At 48.2% G+C, this 17,663-nt stretch overlaps 1 protein-coding gene across 6 annotated transcripts in view; it reads left to right on the top strand.

Moving 5' to 3' along the window:
• The window catches only part of ANKS1A (ankyrin repeat and sterile alpha motif domain containing 1A), a 108,109-nt gene that overhangs the window by 49,307 nt on the left and 41,139 nt on the right, over positions 1-17,663 (top strand). For 5 of the 6 annotated variants that reach the window (XR_010886340.1, XM_067310705.1, XM_067310706.1 and 2 more), the window contains one exon: positions 5,251-5,828. The exons of the other annotated variant lie outside the window; for it this stretch is intronic. Coding sequence is in view for 4 of the 5 variants with exons in the window: in XM_067310705.1 (XP_067166806.1) it covers positions 5,251-5,828 (578 nt within the window). In the remaining variant the exon portion in view is untranslated. The remainder of the gene's footprint in view (positions 1-5,250; positions 5,829-17,663) is intronic. 6 annotated transcript variants of the gene reach the window in all.

The following is a 17,663-nucleotide window of genomic DNA, read 5'->3' as shown; positions in this document are numbered from 1 at the left end:
CTTCCAGGACTATGCTTGTTCATTTAAAAAAAAAAAAAAAAAAAAGGAAAAAAAAGAAGAGAAAAGAGGTCTTATGAATAATGCAGCAAGAAAGAGCCTTGGATCTGTTGGTGGTGTGTAGGTGTTCCTAGGGGCAGGAGGGAGGTCCACCAATGTGTTTTTGATCTCTTGCATTTTTTAAGCTTGGTTGGATCATCTTCCATTGCTCTTAGCATGGTGGTAGAACTGGAGAGAGGGACACGGTAGGACTGTGACCCTCTGTTTGGTCCTCTTCTCCAGAGGGTTCCAGCTGTTTTCCAAAGCAGCTCAAAATCAGCAGGGTGCATCCCTTGGCCAGACTGCAAGTGTGGCCGTGTCCCCAGGTAACAGCTCTCTGCATCCTGCAGGAACAGCAGAGCTTTCACAGGGCCCCATGTCCATCTTCCACCTGCTTCTGCTCCTGTTTGGGACTTCAGATTTCTTGATCACAGTAGGAAATGAGGAAACTGTTTAGCACTGGAGTTTTTTGTTTAGCATCGTTTGGCCTTTCTTTCCCTTGCAGTATCACAGGTTGCTTCTCTCCCTTTCCACAAGATGTTTCTCAGCTGCTTTGGAAGTGTGGGTCAGCTTTGAAATTTCAGGGTTGGCGGTAGCTGGAATCAGATGCCAGAAGGTCATGGGGAGCAGAAGTACCTTAGTCTGAAACGCTACTATATGTTGATGAAAGATGGGGAGACACATTTGGGGAATACTGTGGTCATTTTGGCAAAGGTTAAAGTTTGGGCTCTGTCAGGGACTTGAGACTTAACTGGGGTGTTGAAGAAAGTTTCTACCTCTGGATCAGAAGAGTCCTGGTGCATCGAAGGCAGCAGCCTAATCCCAGACAGGGAGTAGGCTGTGGCATGGCTTTGAATTGCTCCTTGACCCTCAGACAGAGAGGCTTGGATTTGAGATGTTGTTTGAGTTCTGGAGGAGCCTTCGGTGAGGAGGGATGGACTGTGATTCTTAGGGGCTGCTGAGAAGGATTTAGCAGGGCAGCTGAAAGGCAGAATTTCAGGCACGCCGTTTTTAATGGTGCCTTTCATATGTGATAGCTGCCTTTGTTCGTCTTGCTGCAGCTTGTCTTGTATCCAGTGACTGGATGAATGTGGTATTATCCGCCTGGCTTTGGTTGCCTTTTGTGTATGTTGCGGCAGTTTGCTGTCACATGCTGTAGCACTAGGAAAAGTTGGCCTAATGTTTTGGGCAGAGTATCAGATGTGGTTTGAGCCAAATTCTTTTCCATCTCCTTTGGTAAGGAAGCTACGTGCGATCTCGAGCGTGAAGTCAGGGCTTTCAGACCTTGTAACACAACTTGTAAACAGGCCAAGAGTGGCGAACTGTGTGCGGACTGGTTGGGAGGAGACTGTGCAACTCCTGCTGCATTTAGAGAAAGACCGGATGGAGGATGAATGGGGAAAATACTTCTGAGTTGTGATGTCTGTCTTACTCCTCAGGAGAGTCATCCACAAATGCTGTCAGCAGTAACCAGCCTCAGGTAGGATTGACTTGGTTCCTTCTGATGCATATTAAAAACTAACATTTGTTGTGGTTCTGTCGTGCTGCTTTGATAGCAAGTCCAGTTTGAATTTCCTACCTTGCCCTTCCTCCTGCTAGAGTTTTTCTCTGTGGTTGTCCTGATTCAGCCAGTTGTATGACTGTGCTCTGAACCAGATCTCTGAAATGACCCAATAATAAAACACAACACATGCTTTGAGAGATTAGGAAAACAGATCTTTCCATGGAGTCAGCGTATGTCCATGGAAACACGGGATGGATATCACTAGAGGCAATCTATGGGCAGACATGGGTACAACCAAAGGGTGCTGTGGTTAGAAACCTCTTGATTTGCCATCAGAGGAATAATAATGTAGAACCACAGCCTACATCCCTTCTCTTAGTTTTTACCATGGTTGGAGAACAGGTCCTTTTAATCCAAGCCTGCAGCTGTGCTCTCATGATGTATTGAGAAGCTTCTGTGCAGAGTAACAGTAGTGGTGATATCTCTTTGCAATAGCACAGTGCTTTATTGCCCTTTCTTAAAGGGGAAATAGGGGAGGGAGTACAAGTGATTGCAAGTTCAGGTAGCTTTTGATGGATAAACTCTGTCCAAAACAAATGAGATGATGAGACTAAAACATGTGTACGCTGCAAATTTCTGAATTTGGCACACAGTACCTCACTGTAAATGAGCCATTGTGCTTCTGTTTTACTGCAGTTGAAGGTTATTTTTGCACCTCTCAAGTAACACTGTGGGCTAGCGTCCCTCTCTTTTCTGGCCTTCTATGCCACTGGACATAGATTGGCGCGCTCATCTTTTCACAAATTTTGGCATCATGTAGCATGGGAAGTCTCTTATGGTAAAGATTGAGGCCAATGTATGCCCTCACTAGTTCTAAGGTTGGGGAACTTCAGCAGAAAGCAGCTGCAATAACAGCTTGATTCTCATAATCCAGGGGCATGAAACAAAATCCTACTGGTGATATATAAGGAGACAAACTTGCCCAAGGCACCATAATTGAGGCTTAGTGTTACAATTTTGGGGAAGTGTTTGGTATCTGGAATCATCAAACTGCTGGCTGGGGAGCTCTGACTTGAATCTGCCCTGGGATGGGAAGCAGACAGTCTGTACCTGGAAATGTGCTCCTCATCCTGTTAGATGTTGAAAGCAATCCCTCCTGTAGACGAAACCTGCAGCAGGAATTGGCTTAAAAGTTAAGCACAGTCAGATATCTGTGCTTGGGTGTAGCAGTAGCTACAGAAGTTGAGCACAAGTCCCTACAGGAGAATGTATGTTAAGGATGCCTCATTTTCTGAATGAAGAGGTGTAACCAGAGGATGCTCTCACAGGTAGAGAGATAATAAGCACCCGAACCCTCTGCATTCCTGCCCTGTGCGCCTCGATGGTAAAGGAGCGAGATTGCTCTTTGCCTCCTACATACGTTCTCCTGTCTGCAGTTTTCAGGACAGCCTGTGTTACGTGCTCTGAAACATCTCCTTCAGGATGGTCCCCACATCTCGTGCTCACATCTTCTGTGCGAGTGTTGTTACCCTTGCTTCAGCTGTTCCTTCTCCCTTGTGCTTCCGAGTCTTTCTCCATTGGCTCAAGAGGATGAATTGGGTGACTGATTTCTGCGCAACAGGAGCCCTTTTGTAAGTCCCTGGAGCTGGATTTGGAGCACTTTGTTCTGTCTGGGCCCAAGCGTTCCAGCTCGCGGCGTAAACTTTTACCAGCCGCCTTTCTGCCTTCAGCAGAAATGTCATTAAATGTTAATCTGGGGCATGGAAGAAATGCTCTTTAAGGAAAGAAAGCGGCTGAGAAGAAAGGAGGCTGAAGCTGCCAAAGCTGTCCCCCTTCAGTTTAATGTGGTGTCCCTCTTCCTGGCCCTGGAGCACTTCTCATTAGTACTGATCTGTCCTGCGAATGCAGCGCGTCTGAGCTGTTCTAAGGTTTCTCTCCGGCGTTATACGTTCGGATCTTTATGCAAAGGAGCTGAACATAGTCTGGTCCTGAGATCGAACGATAAGGTGCTGCTGCTGGCGCTCCCCAGCCAGCGTTAGGGATGATGCAGGTGAGCTTTCCAAGTGAGACCTTCTGCCTGTAGAGGCTGCACCTCCCTGCCCAGCAACTTTAATTACAGAACTAGCGGTACATGTGCTCCTACAAGACGGAAAAAACTCCCAACTACCTCACTGTCCTGGAATCTTTTAACCTGTGAGCTACAGAATGAAATAAGATCTAGGATCACTTGATACCACCGCGAAGCTGGGTCCGTCAGCGCGCTGCCCTCTGTTAACCTCCGTTCCGGCGAGGCTGCCAACTGAGCAAGCTGCTCTCTGCATTTCTGTGGAGTAAACAAATGTCTGCGAGGGACCAGCTTACGCCCACGGCAACGCAGGGCCCGTAAGAGCCGAGGATCCAAACTGGCTTGCAAAGATAAATGACTAATTTGGAGCCCTGTCCTGCCTCGTTTCTGGTGTGAGGACATACTGCAAAAACACATGTGTGCTGGTGTTTGAGAATGACCTGGTGAAACCTCGTGCGAGAAAGGATGCCTGGGACGAATGAGTTCATCTTGCTTCTCTTGCCAATAAGCTGCTTTTAGTTAAAGATAACTAAAATTCGTTAGTGTATTTTGCCTCACTGAAATGAAGGTGCCTTTGTCTGAGCTCCTGCAAGCTGCTGTCTCAAAAAACCCAGCAATTTCCTCTTCGTGTCTGAATATCATCTTTGCGTTTCTGGGCCATGTTATCAGGGTGCTTCGCTTTATTGCTCCTTTGCAGCGTGTGCGTTTGTCCTCAGACTGAAGTGTTTCTCTAGCATTAAATGAAGTGGTTAAAATTTACGAGCAATTATGGGCAGGTATGTGAATCCTTGATAAACAAAAGTTGTGTTTCTCAGCTGTTTGGAGTTTTACTTTCACAATCAGAAAGCACGCACGTAGCGTGCCTAGGGTGAGTATACATCTGTCTGTGCACATGCTTGGCAATTGGGATCAGTCAATTATTCATGATTTATCCGGGGCCCTGGTACCTGATATTAAAGACGTTAGTGCGGTTGTAGTGGTGTAAGTGTCATATTTCTGGAACAGTCGGTACTGTGTGCGGCTTGCTGTGTTAATAGATCAGACCGTTCTGCGTTCAGTGCTGAGCTTCTAGGGGAGAGGCTTTGTGATCGAGATTTTTTTATTGCATAAACTGTTTATTCCTCTCCCCTGAGGAAGGAGGAGAGGTTAAGCTCTGAAACCACTGGGGAGGAAAGCTGTGTTTTTTTGGGGGGAGAGGATTTTGGAACTTGCAGGTTGATTGCAGGCCAGAAGTTTTCCCACCCTGCAGCTGGTGCCAAAAGCAGGGAGCGCTGCTCTAAATAACACTTTGGCCTTTATGGAAATGTATCAGATGTTCCAGGAGCCTCTGTCTGTGCTGCTCCTACCTCACTTGCTCTCTCTGCAGGATATAGTTAGCACTTCTCTTAGCCTTATATAGCAAGGCCTGATAGTTAGTGTTAACAGGAATAAAACAACAAGGAGAGCTGCCAGATTGCATAAATCAGGCCAGTGTTTGGAATTTCATAAATGCCGTGACTTTGGGTACAAGTTGAGCGCTCGGAACAATACGGAACTGTTCTCGCTTTATCTCTCCCTCCCTCGCTGAGGGAGGGCAGGGGGAGAGCTGGAATTTTGCTGCTGCTTCCATGTTTTAAAATTTTTTCCTGTTTTCCTCCCCTCGAAGACCACAGGAGGAGCAGTGGCAGCCGCAGTCAAGACTCTGCAGACGGCCAGGACGGCCAGGTTCCCGAGCAGTTTTCTGGGTTGCTTCACGGTTCTTCCCCCATCTGCGAAATAAGCGAGGACCCTTTCAGGCTCGTTCCTTCCGCCGAGAAAGGAGGCGCCGAAGGTACGAGCCACCCACCTGCTATGCAGCTGGAGGACGCCGACTCGCCTGCCCCCACATCCGTACGGACCAGCTCTCCCGACCAAAACCCGCAAGTGGTCTACGCAACCGTCCAGCACGCGCACGCCAACCGGGCGGATCCTGAAACTCTAGTCACACCCCACGTGCTGCAGCACCCCGGCGGTGCCGAGGACGAGGGGGACAGAGGTGGCGCTGTGGGCCGAGCCCACCCGGGCAGCAAGCCCAAAGCCGAGCTCAAACTCAGCCGCAGCTTGTCCAAATCGGACTCCGATCTTCTGACCTGCTCTCCGACGGAGGACGATGCCATGGGGAGCCGGAGTGAATCGCTCTCCAACTGCAGCACTGGGAAGAAGAGACTGGAGAAGTCTCCGTCCTTTGCTTCGGAGTGGGATGAGGTAAGGCTGACCTTGCTTGAGAGCTTTAGTGCCAGGAATGAATCCAAGCAGCAGGAGCTCCCCTGTAACAAGTTGGCCTTCGGAGGGGCTCCTAGGGGTGGTTTTCATTACTTTTATTAACTCACATCTCATGAGCAGGCAAATGCCGAGGTGTAAGAAGTTTTTAAGGTATTAAATGACAAAAGAGCCTTATTTGGAGTGGGGGAGAAGCAGAACTGCAAGAAGTGAGGGACTTTCCAAAGTGTTTTTGTTTGTTTGTTTTTTTTAAACCACTCAGACACAGGGCTTGATTTCTTGAAGACAAGCCAAAGAGCAGCTTTACATCCCCCAAATTGGGGCAAGCTGATAACAGCACTCTTCGTGTCTCCATGTTGACCTCCTCTTCCCAGTTCTTTCCCTGCAGACTATCCCAGCATCACAAAAAGGTTTTTGTTTCTGGGTCCCTGCTGCTGGGGCAGAAGCAGTATCCTGGGTCCATGGGAATGGGAAGAACAGCGCAATGAGGCTTTATTTTGTGTATTTAATAGCTCCTGTTTCTCTCTGTGTGTATTTGTACCTGAGGCTTGTTAGAAGTCAGTCTGTTACAGCACAGGGAGGCTCGTGGATAGTTAAATACTTCATGCTCAGAAAGTTGGCCCTAGCGAAGCGCCTGGGCGAGCTTAAGCGTCCCGCTGAACCTCGGCCCCGCAGCGTCGCTGCGGCGTTCTTCGGGGATGATTCCCCGCTGGCCGAGCAGCGGCGCTGCCCGCGAGATAAGCCCGGATGAAGCACTCTTTGCACCCCGGGAGGAAGCGAAGACCCTGGCGGAGCGCTGGGCTCGTGTGCCGGGCTTGCGACCTCGGGGCAATCCCTGCCTCGCGGGACGCCTGCTCCCTCTGCTCGCCTGCGCCAGGCTCAGCTGCCTCCCATCCCGGCTCGGAGGCAAAATCTTCCCTCGGGGAAGGTGGAATTATTCAGAGAGGGCTAAAAGGGTAGCGGGAATCCCTCCGTGGCACGAGCGCGCAGGTAGAGCTCATCCCTCGGTTCAGACTCTCGCTCCCCGTGGCGCTTCAAGGGTGCCGAATGCAGATTTAGGCTTTGCTCCTAATAACCTGGCTCAGTTATGCCACAACGGTTAGGGAAAGATTCTGGAGCCGAGAGGACTCGTTTCAAAGGATCAGTTAATTTTTGCTGTGCTTTCCATACCAGAGCGTTTGCAGCAAACGTGGAAAAGGAAGGAGCCTTTGGCTTTACAGTGCTGCGCGATTTTACTGGTAACAGAGGTCAGGTCTTGGCACGTCCATGCTTCCTCTGCTCAGAGGAACAACCCCGCAAACCTGCTTCCCTGCCTGTAAACAAAAAGCCTCGTTTCCCCCCGGTGTCAGCCTAGCAAGCCGCAAGAGGAAAATCAGCTTTTCCTTCATGCTGTGTTAAGGTGAGGAAATCGGAGAAAGAATGTGAAATATTCACATCTGTCGACACTCAAGCAGGTCTGACTTTAAAAAATGGAACTCTCAAAACCTGATGGTTTTGTCTCCTCGGTTGCTGGTGTAATTTAAACATCTCATGGAGTTGTTTTTAATCTGGCAGTAGCATCCTGTGGCGAGAGGGCGATTTGGCTTGGGGTCCCCTGGCTGTCACCGGCCAGCTTGGGTGATTTTGGGCAAGTGAGTCTCCTCTCTGCCTTAGTTTCCCCAGCTGTAAGATGGTGACAGCCTTTTTTTTCGCAGCATGTTTTGTCTCCTGTTGAAAAGCATGGTATAAAGTCAGAAATAAAGGGAACCAGCTACCAGCTGCTGATTCACTGGCTTTAGCTTGATTTGCCTTTTAATTTCCAAAGCCTTTGTTTAGAGGTATTTGGGGTCTCATTCTGCCTCCCGGTGCATATGCAGCCGTTGCACCCTCCTTGGTTGGCACGAGGGGCCCAGTTCACAGGGCAGAGCAGTTTTCCATAGAAGCAGTATAAAAGGGAGCTGCTACGAGTTACATGGTCAGACCAGCTTGTATGATAAAATATCATAAAGCAGACTCCTGTGATTGCTGGTAAGAAATGGTAAAGATGCACCTGCAGGGGTGTTTTTTTTTCCCTGTGATTTGTATGTGCGGAAAGGGACTGATCTGCCTGGTCATAATGGCAACAGTGAGATTTAAACATAAATGTGGCACTGTTCTTGGAGGTTTAATTAGTTCCCTGAGCGGGATAATGCAGCTGCTCTGAATTAAATGCAGTGTGCAGCCTCTGAGTTCATCAGGCTAATATAAAACCTGGCTGAAGCACCCCTGTGAGCAAGGATTTGGCCCTTCCTCTGCGTTAAGGGGAAACAAGGGCAGATTTATGTATGTTATTCTGTTGACTTTGCTAGTATTTATGCGGGCGACTGAGGAGGAGGCTGCTCCTGTGCGTGCAGCTCGGTGCAACGCAGCCGCAGCAGACGAGCGAAGGATTTTGCCCCCTGGCCTTGCCAGCAGTAGGTGTGCCTGTCCGGGGAGCCGGGCGCCGGGGGGGACCCGTTCGTGTCGGCAGACAGACGGGAGCTGCGGCAGAGGCCGAGCTGGCCTCGCGCGGGGCCGCGGGACGCCGCTGCGCCAGCCTCGCCGAGCAAAGCGAGCAGCAGAACCGGCAGCTCGGAAGCGAAGGGTCGCTGCCCTTTCCCAGCCGAGCGCCGCCAATGCCCTTTGCTGGAAGTGGAAGGTGCCGCCGGCTTTGCCAGAAGGGCGGGACGAGGAAGAAATGATTCACTTGGCAAAGCTCGTCCCACTTCCCAGCCGCAGCGGAGAGCGGCTCCCCGGCTCCGAGGGCCGCGCCGTGCTCCGGACAGTCTGCTCGGCGCCCGACCCGGGGCTGCAAAAACCGGTCCGGCTGTTTCTTGGCCTTTTGCTGGTGTGAGCCCTCCCGTCTGTTAACCTTCGGGTCCAGAAGGGGCTGAACTGATTTCTCTCTCCTGATAATAAACTATTGCAAGTCTCTTTGCGTGAAAGGCAACACACAATACTACAGTTAACTGTTTAACAAGGGCTAAAGGGATATGCGACAGCTTTGCTTTATTCTAAGCCCGCGCTGTCCGACTCGCTCCTGGACGGGTTTAGCTTTGGGAATGATTCCTTATCCCCTTCCCCCAGCTTATGATGCCTTTTTTCTTCTTTTTTTTTTTCCTGTGTCCTTTTCATCCCCTTGATAAAATCCACTTGCCTGTGCTGAGAGACTGATCGAGATGAAGCAGGACTTTATCACGATCATTTACCAAACTGCCACGAGTCTGTTGGGGAAGAAACTTCCTGAGAGTGAGAGTGATTAGTCTGGGATGTGGTCTCCCAAGGGAAGCGCTGGAAGGGGGATCACTGGCCTTGTAAAATATTCCTCTAGAAACTGCAGTGGTGAGAGGAAAAAAAATAGGACGGTGACAAACGCTTTCCGCCTCTGAGGTGCTGTCAGGTTGGTAAAATAAAAATGCAACTCTTTGAAAGCTGTATGCGATGCAACTGTTCCCTTCCCAGGAAGGAGCGAGGTGGTGATGTGAAAACTGCTAAATGCAAGTACCAGATAAAAGGGGATCTGTTTGTTTGTAGAGTTTCTCAGTGGAAAAAATGGAGATGTTTTGCTTAGGCCCAACACTAAAATATTGGGAACTGTCTTGGCTCGGCTTCAGGAGCTTAGTGCATTTTGCAACAGGAAGGTTTCCTATGCACTACTGTGATTAGCTCCATGGTGTCACTTTGGCTTTGCACCCCGAGTTTCTGCCTGCACAGCATAAAAACGGCAGCACCTCTGGAATAATGCAGCCGGGATTCCCTGTGCCGGGACCTGGGGGTCCCGCCTGCCTCGTGCTGAGGCTGATCCGGCTCCCAGCACTGCCGTGCGTGCTCTCGAGCCCAAAATAAAGCACCCAGCCTCCAGTGCGCTCCCAGCAGCTCCTAGTTTGATGCAGAGCACGTGGCGGCCTGTCTGGACGAGCAGAAAATAGTCAAATTCATGGAAATCTTACAGGTTTGCGTCAAGCTTTGTCTCAAATGGTTTTGAGGTCAATGTCACTTAACATCTGGAAGGCTGCAAGCCAAGTTCCTTTATACCTAAATACATATATATTTTTTCTTCTTTCTTTTTTAGTAAAACCTGTTTTTAGTGGGAAGGCTGGATGCCTTATGCAGCCCTTGGTGGGAGGGCTGTTCCCTTATGTGAAGGAATCCAAACCCTTGACAAAGCGCAGGCTTGGCTGTTTGGGAATGTTGAGTTATTCCATGCTGGGCTTAAATGGCCTGTGATGGTCTGGAGGGTCACTGCGCTGTTATGTTCTTGATATCCATAGGATCCAGGAGGTGCAGCTGTGAATTTGAGGTCACCAGCCCTTATCTGCTTCCATGCTTTGAGCAGAAATGTCTAGTGTCAAGGTGCAGCATGGCGATGTTTGAGTTGGCTGCTCTTCTGGCTTGTAAGTGTCGGTGAGAAAAATGACCTGTTAAGTGTTCAGGGGCAAAAAAAGGAGCTATGCTACTGAGAATTAGCCTCAGACCCAGCTTCTGACATTGCTTAATCCTCCACTTTCAGCTGTCTGCTCTCCAGTAAGTGGCTCCAATGCTGAATTTGTAATGAATTCTGTGCTAAGAGGTTCCTGCATCAATATCGTAAAATGAGGTGGCTGCTCTGTGTTCCTTCCTCAGCTCTTTTAGAAAGAGATTAAACTTCCTTCAAAAGAAACCTTGAGAACTGAATAAAACAAGCATTTTATTTTAGATTTCCTTAGAAAAAGGAAATGCATAAGCTATCACTTTGCATTTTTTTTTCCCCTGAGTGAATTAGTTAGCTGATGAATTAATGAATATTTTGTATCTAATTATGGCACTGGACAACCATCATCTTGCCTCTTCTATAAAAAAAGCCATAACGCAGCTCTGTCTTTCACTACTGACTCAGGAGGAGATCTTTGCCATTTGCAGTATCTATGGATGTGTCATTGCAGGGGCTGTTGATCCGTTTTGGGGCCTTAATGTCACATAAGGATCAATGCAAGGAGTAAACTGCACATCTGTGGCGTCCACCACCAAAGACTTTGAAGAACTGGAGACCAAGTTGTTAGAGGTTGTCATGTCTAGTGGGGTAGCTTTAAATACTTGAGCTCCATTAACTGTGTCAGGACTGCTCAGGTGCTTAAGTACCTTGTGGAATTAGTGCCTTAATTACACTCTTACGGCTGAGGATTAAGAACATTTGCATTGAAATGTGAAGCTTCCATGAAAGCTCTTCCTGCAAAAGCTGCTGTTTCTGTGAAGCGACACCCACAAGTTGAAATTCTGAGCTGCAAGCCGGTGTCGAAAGAAAATGCAAATATTTCCCTTGCTATTCAGGGAGGGAACTGCTATTTTTGTGCTTAGTGAAATTGCATCTTGTAAAGCCCAGTGGTGTTTTTGTTCTGACAAGCTCACCTGGCTTATCTGCTGGGTAGCCGCTCCCTTATGGCCCAAGCCATAGATTAAAATACTAGTGCTGCAAGTGAAAAATTTGGCTGAGGGGCTCATGTGTTCAGCCTCTCCATATTAATACCACTTAGAGCATAAAAGCTTCAGGCCCCGTCCGTGGCTCGGGCCGGGGTGTCTGTGCTGGCGTGCCGTCCTGCGCGTTGTCAGTCTCGTGTCTCACCTCCTCTCCTGCCGCCGTGTCCGTAAACCTCCTTTGCTTGCAGGTCGCCGGACTCCCTTCTTCCTTGCCAGCAGCCCAGGCTACCTAAAAACTGGAATTTCTTTTGATTCTGATGTTTAAGTTGAAAGTTTAAATGTTTTCTATTTTTTTTGTTTAGGAGGGAAAAAAGTAAATGTGCTTGGTATCTTTATTCCGGTTTCCTCTATTCTAAACAAGTGTGTCCTTCAGGGTCTTAATTCACTTAATTACTGGGCTGATTATTCTATTATTGCCATATCACAAGATTTCCTTTTGTTTTTCCTGTACAAAGGTCAGGAATTCTTGTATCGTTCTTGATGTCAAATCTTTATCTTTTCCCTTTGCCTTCAATGGCAAGATTTCCTCCGGCCTGATTAACTTTTAGGCGTGGAGGTTTTTCCGTATTTCATTTGCACGATACAGGTTTGCTACATATCTAGTGCAAACGGCCGGTCTGTTAATTGTATACCGATAATGAACTAAGCCATCCAAGCCAAATGATGATGACTTGTTCCGTAGGTAAAAACAATTGGAGTTAAGGTCTGAAAGGCAAATAAATATACCTTATTCCTGTATTTAGCAGCAAGATTTGGTTGTAGCAGGAACCTCTATTTGCCAGTTCTTTGGATCATATCAACTCACCTGGAACTAGACAGGTATCTGGGGTACCTCCCCTAGGGCAGATTTTAAAAATACAAGGAGACATTGCAGCTTATCAGCTACCGTCTGCATGGAAGAGCTCTTCTATCCATGCATTCCGAAGGATTTGCAATCTTGCCCTAAATACAGGTCTAAATGCACAACTTTTCTCCTCTTATTTATAGGTCGCCAATTACAGGCTGAATGTGTATCTAAATTAGTGTGCATGCTGTGCACTAGAATAACGGAACAATTTCGGTCCACTATTGCTATGCGTTTCTTTTAACTTTATAACCATATATTAATGCTGTATTGCTGCAGTATTGCTTTCAGTTCGCCGGTGTTAATTATTTGGGCTCTGACAGTCACTTTAGTTATGTAACCGTCTCGTGATTGGTAGTGTTTGCGGGCCTCTTTTCAAGAACAGAAATGTCCAGCTTCAGTGTCCTTACTAAATTCAGTCTTTCATTATGTTCTCTTCTCTTTTTGGCATCTTAAAATGCTTCAGAAGTTTTATTTATATATATATATATATATATATATATATATATATATATATAAAAATAAAAATAAAAATACTGTTTTTGTAGCTGTATCCAAAGACTCCAAAGCAGGCGTAGCCATGCTGTGCTGCAGGCTGGAGATGGCCTTTGCTCCGAGAACCTCATAAATCATTTTTGGCTTTAAGTGTTTTTAGATGAGATGAGTATCAAAATGCGGATGGAAACTGTAAATTGCTCTGATGTTCTTAGGAATTTTTTCCCCTCTTTTTTTTCTTATTGTGAGTTCAAAGTAAGCAGTGTCCAGCCATTTCGGGGTGTTGAGCAGATGCAGTCTTGTTTGGTCCTCTTTCTTGTCATGTTAGCATTGAATATTGCTGGGTTGGGACCCAGCTTGCTCTAGGTACTGTTTGCAAAATACCGCTGATATTTAGTGGGGTCACGCTGGTGGTGAAATACAGATTCGTATTATAAATTCCTTTCCTTTGGTACATGTTCAGATTCTTCATTTTGAGATTTGTACAAAAACTCAGACTGGAGAGTGGTATGAACCAGCAGGCCCCTGATCCAAACGAGTTTCTTGGAGAGCATATTAAGCCAGAAAACGTGAGCGTGTCTATCGCTAATGAGCAGAATGTGTTGGGAAAAGTAGTTAAAGAAATTACTGAGTCCACCCGTTGTGTGTGCACGGCACGTGCCGTTGGAGGAGGATAGGGTGTGTGAACTGTTAGGTTTGTTAGGTATTGAGGTGTCTCAAACAACTGACTTGTTTTTGTAGCTTATTTTGGGGTTAATAAAAAGAGCACCGATTTTCAGGCCTCCAGTATTGGTTATGCTGAGCTCACAGCGCAGGCTGCCAACTCTTGTATATGCAGAATAAACTGAGCAATGAAATATGAGGTTTCTGCTCCGTGGGGTGGTGATGTCGAGAGCATAAGCCGAAGCATCATAAACTAAGCCAGAAGAGCGGTTTATATGCTGTTGCCACTCTAGAAATGAGATTCATGGCCCAGACCCAGGTTTCCCAGGACTGCATTTGCAGAGCGTCGCGCAGGAGCCAGCAGGTATCGACCTGGGTCCTTCTGCCATGAACACGTGTTAATATTGCAACTTCACCCCTCTCGGAGATCCTGGTGGGTGCTGGGATCCAGCTCTGAGGACATGCCCCATTGGGGTCTGACCAGCCCCGATGCCACGTTCAGGGACAAAATATTACTGAGCAACTTCATAAACCAAGGGCATTTCTGGGGGAAATGGCTTAGATCTCTTGCGCTTTGCGTTAGCAGGAGAAGAGCCTGGTGGGTGCAGCGGAGAGAACATCGTGCTTGTTGGGAGCAGCATCTCCTACATCACCTCCCAGGTGAATGTCTCCATGCAGGATCTGTTTGGTTCCTGAGTGCCCCGGTCCTGGTGGTATTTTGAGCCTCCTTTGCGTTGGCTCTTGGAAAAGCCGCGTTTCCTTCTCTTGGATTTGGCTCCTCTGTTGGTATCTGTGCTATTGTCACTTCAAGCTTCAATTATTGTGAATCTGCAAAGTGACCCTGGGCACCTTGTCCTGCCTCGCTTTGCTGAGCTGCATGCTGGAAGAGTAATATATCAAGCGCTTAGAAATGCAATTAATAAACATGAATATGCCAAAGGTGGTGGACTTCAGTTCAGTGTAGCTGCTGAGGAAGGTTCTCAGGTATCTTCTCACATTGTGTTTCCCAAATGTGAAGTGAGAAGCAGGAGTTGTTGAGCCAATGCTCTTACTACTGCGTTGAGGAGCCTGGAAAATAGAAAAGCATCAGCTGAGAGGTGTGCTTGCCGTTTACGGGGCTTGTGGTGTAAATTGAGTGGGTGTTAACTTTGAGATGCTTTAAAAAGCTAGTTATAAGCATCCAGGCTGTCACTCCTGCACAGGGTGCTAGCATTTAGCACCCTTGTGCAGCTGCTGCTTGAATCAGTTGCTCTGTATTGACCTCTTCCGTCCCCTCCAGGTCTTCTACTGCATCTCCTGAGAGGTGATTCTCCTGCTCAGCAATTAAAAGAGAAAATCTTAACCTGATTAAACAGCTCTGCTTTCTCTTCCTCCCAGCAGCCCCCAAATTGCTCATTTCCTGGTAAATCCATAAAACAACTGGAAGTGACTGGCACAGTCTCATGTTCAACTCCAGTCACCTCCTAAGTGTCTGAAACAAACTTCCAACTGGGTTTTCAAAGTGTGAAGAGGTAGGCTGCATGCACCGAAGGGATCACCTGTTTTGGCAGCCACGTGGCTCGTGTTTGATCTTGACTTCGTTGTATTTGGGGTTTGTTGCCCTGGCATTGATACACAGGGGAAGCATCGGAGGCCCTCTGAGCTGCCCCAGCATTACTGCTTCGTTGTCTGTTGACCTCATGCACTCATATTTTCTCCCCTGCTTTTTACAACTAGCCCATTAGGCTGTAATGAGACTGATCACTCTGTAATTGGTGGTGTGGTTTTTGTACTCAGATGGGTTTTTAAACTGTAGAAGTAGCTGGTGTCTCTCTCTCTCCTTTTTTTTAATTTAAATGAAATCTGCCCCATTGCTCAGTTGCAGAAGCTTAGAAATAATGAAGTCTTAACCCTTGTCACTTGCGTGGAATTGCAGAAATTTGAAATGCTGATAACCTCTTAAACCCAACTTTGCAAGTAGCCTTCAAGAATAAAATATGCTGCTGGAACTGCTATCTTGTCTGATGGGTTTTAGCCCTAGGCGGGTTGTACAATAGGTTATAAACCCCCTAATAAAAAGAATTTATAGCGGGAATCCTAGTATGTTCTTAATTATGCTTGTGCTGCAGGGTGTCACTATAATGCGCTAATACCGTACATAGGGCAGATAGTGGGCCACTTGTTTCCGTGCGTTTTTATTTAATTATAGAATTTTATCTGAGCGACGTTACTGCTCCAAGTTTCTCGTTCTTCGATGCTTGCGTGGGCGTGCTGCGAGTTAACCTCCTCACGACCAGGCCGCTGGGGCGATGGTTTTAAGGGTTTCCCTTGCTGTACGCAGAGCTGAGAACGAGATGGGCGATGGCGCCTGGAACCAGAAATCGGGAGGAAATAGAAGTAAGCGCAGGAGGCACCGGCAGGGACCTCTTACACTGTCCCCAAAAGGTCTCGGTGGCTTTGGATGCTGCTGACAGCCCTGCCGTGCTGCTCCCACCTTTGGGTGAATTGCTAAACCACAGAGTACTTCACGAAAAGGAATAATTTGCTGCTGCTTCATTCCCAGAGGCAACCTGGCTGGGCGGCCGTGCGGTGCACGCATATGTACGTGCACATGCCTAGATCCACCTTCAACTCTAAATCAGCCTTAATGTTGCGTTACATGTTGCTCCCTATTTCAGCTGCCCAGGTGTTAGGGGCTGCGTGTAGCCGTCGGAGAGGACAGCGATCCCTTACGCCTCGTTCTGCTCGTTCCTGATTTAACAAGCCTGAACTGTTACAGTGATTTCAGGGAGAACGCTCCATCGGGTGTTCATCGAGTTCGCTAAACACCATCTTTCCGGGATGGCAGCATCAACGGGGATTTCCTTTGTAGTTCAAGGCATAGCTGGATTTTAGTGATAATATTTGGCTTCTCAAAGGTAGCCTCCCTGCAAAGCAGCGTGTGAGCATGCGCGGGAGGCGTTGGAAAGGAGGAGTCCCGCGCGGGAAGGTCACCTGATGTCACCTGGCTTCCAGCCTTCCCGGCTAACGTACACAAACCGGCCCTGCCGCTCGGCCTTCCCAATTTCTACTTAAGCACATGCTTACTCTAAACTGAGCAGTTTTGCAGGGCTCGGAGCCTGCAGACAGAGTTTTGGCCAGGGGTGTGCAGCCCGAGGCGTTGCTGACTGCTGATGCAGATGGTCGTCCAGAGCAGCTGGATGCTTTGGCCACCTCTTGTTCTCCAGGGGTTGGAGGGAGGGGAGAAACTCTGCTTAGAAACCATTTTGGGTAGGATAGCTGTAACTTTCAGCAATAACTGGCCATCCAGATGCAGGCATGCACATATACATATATGTATATTTTTTTTCCCTCCTAGGACAACCTTGATATGTCCTTGGGAATTACTGATGCTGCATGCAGAGACTGAGCACAACTTCTGTGTTTATGTTGATGGTAAATCCAGGGGGGGTTTTAGCCATAAGTTAGGTTTCTCTTAGCCCCTATGAGGAAGCTGCAATAGCCAAAGATGCCTCTGATCCAGGGTTAATGTGACATTAGTGGAGCACCGCTCGACTCTGCGCTTCCGGATGGAGCATCCTCTCGCTGCATGCAAATGAGTCGACGCAGACAGCTCGTACGGCACGAAGCTCTTTTCTTTTGGCGATAAAAGACCCCAGGACTCGTTAATGATCTTCTGTGTCTCTCAATGGACTTGCTCCAAACTTCAGTGTTGGCTCTAGGGAGGAAAAAATCGGAGAGATCGTTAAAACGGGCACCAGGGCTTCCTGGCCGTCAGGGCAGGGAAGTGGCAGTGGCGCCCTATGGAGCCGTGCGTGCCAGGCTTCGCGTCCGCCCTCCGGGGAGGAGAAGGGTCCCCAAGGGCTGCCGCGTGCTTGGCACCGCTGCCTTCACAGGGGACGTGGGGAGCCTGTCCCTCTCCGAGAGCACTGGAGGGGTGCCGGAGGATGGTGTCGGAAGCGAGGCAGCATTTCAGGCTCCGCTTTGCATCCTGCTCACGTAGGAAGACGGTAGATGCTTCTGCTGTGGACTCTCCGGAGCGGGGAATTACTTTGCAGGAGCCGAAACATCCTCTGTGTTGCAAGGAGGAAGAAAAAACTTCAGCATCCAGCATGTCCTCTGCTGCCTTGGCTTTTACTGGGCTTCTGCAAACAAATACCTTTCTCTCCATTAATCAGGAGTCAGTTGCTCTGGGTAGTTTGTTTTAAGATAAAGTTGTGTTTGGGAGTAAATTGCCAGTTGCTATGTTTTTGTGGCTGCCTGCCTGCCTGCGTGGAAGGGCTGACCACTTCCCCAGCCCCGGGATGGCTCCTCGGCCGCACCCAGCTCCTTTTTTGGGGTGTTTTCGTTCTTTTTTCAGCAAAACTAGGCAAGTGCGGAATTAAATC

Source organism: Apteryx mantelli, chromosome 25, assembly GCF_036417845.1.
Source record: "Apteryx mantelli isolate bAptMan1 chromosome 25, bAptMan1.hap1, whole genome shotgun sequence".
Taxonomy (NCBI): Eukaryota; Metazoa; Chordata; class Aves; order Apterygiformes; family Apterygidae; genus Apteryx; species Apteryx mantelli.
The sequence above is the reverse complement of the archived record's forward strand: the minus strand, read 5'-3'. Positions and strand labels throughout refer to the sequence as shown.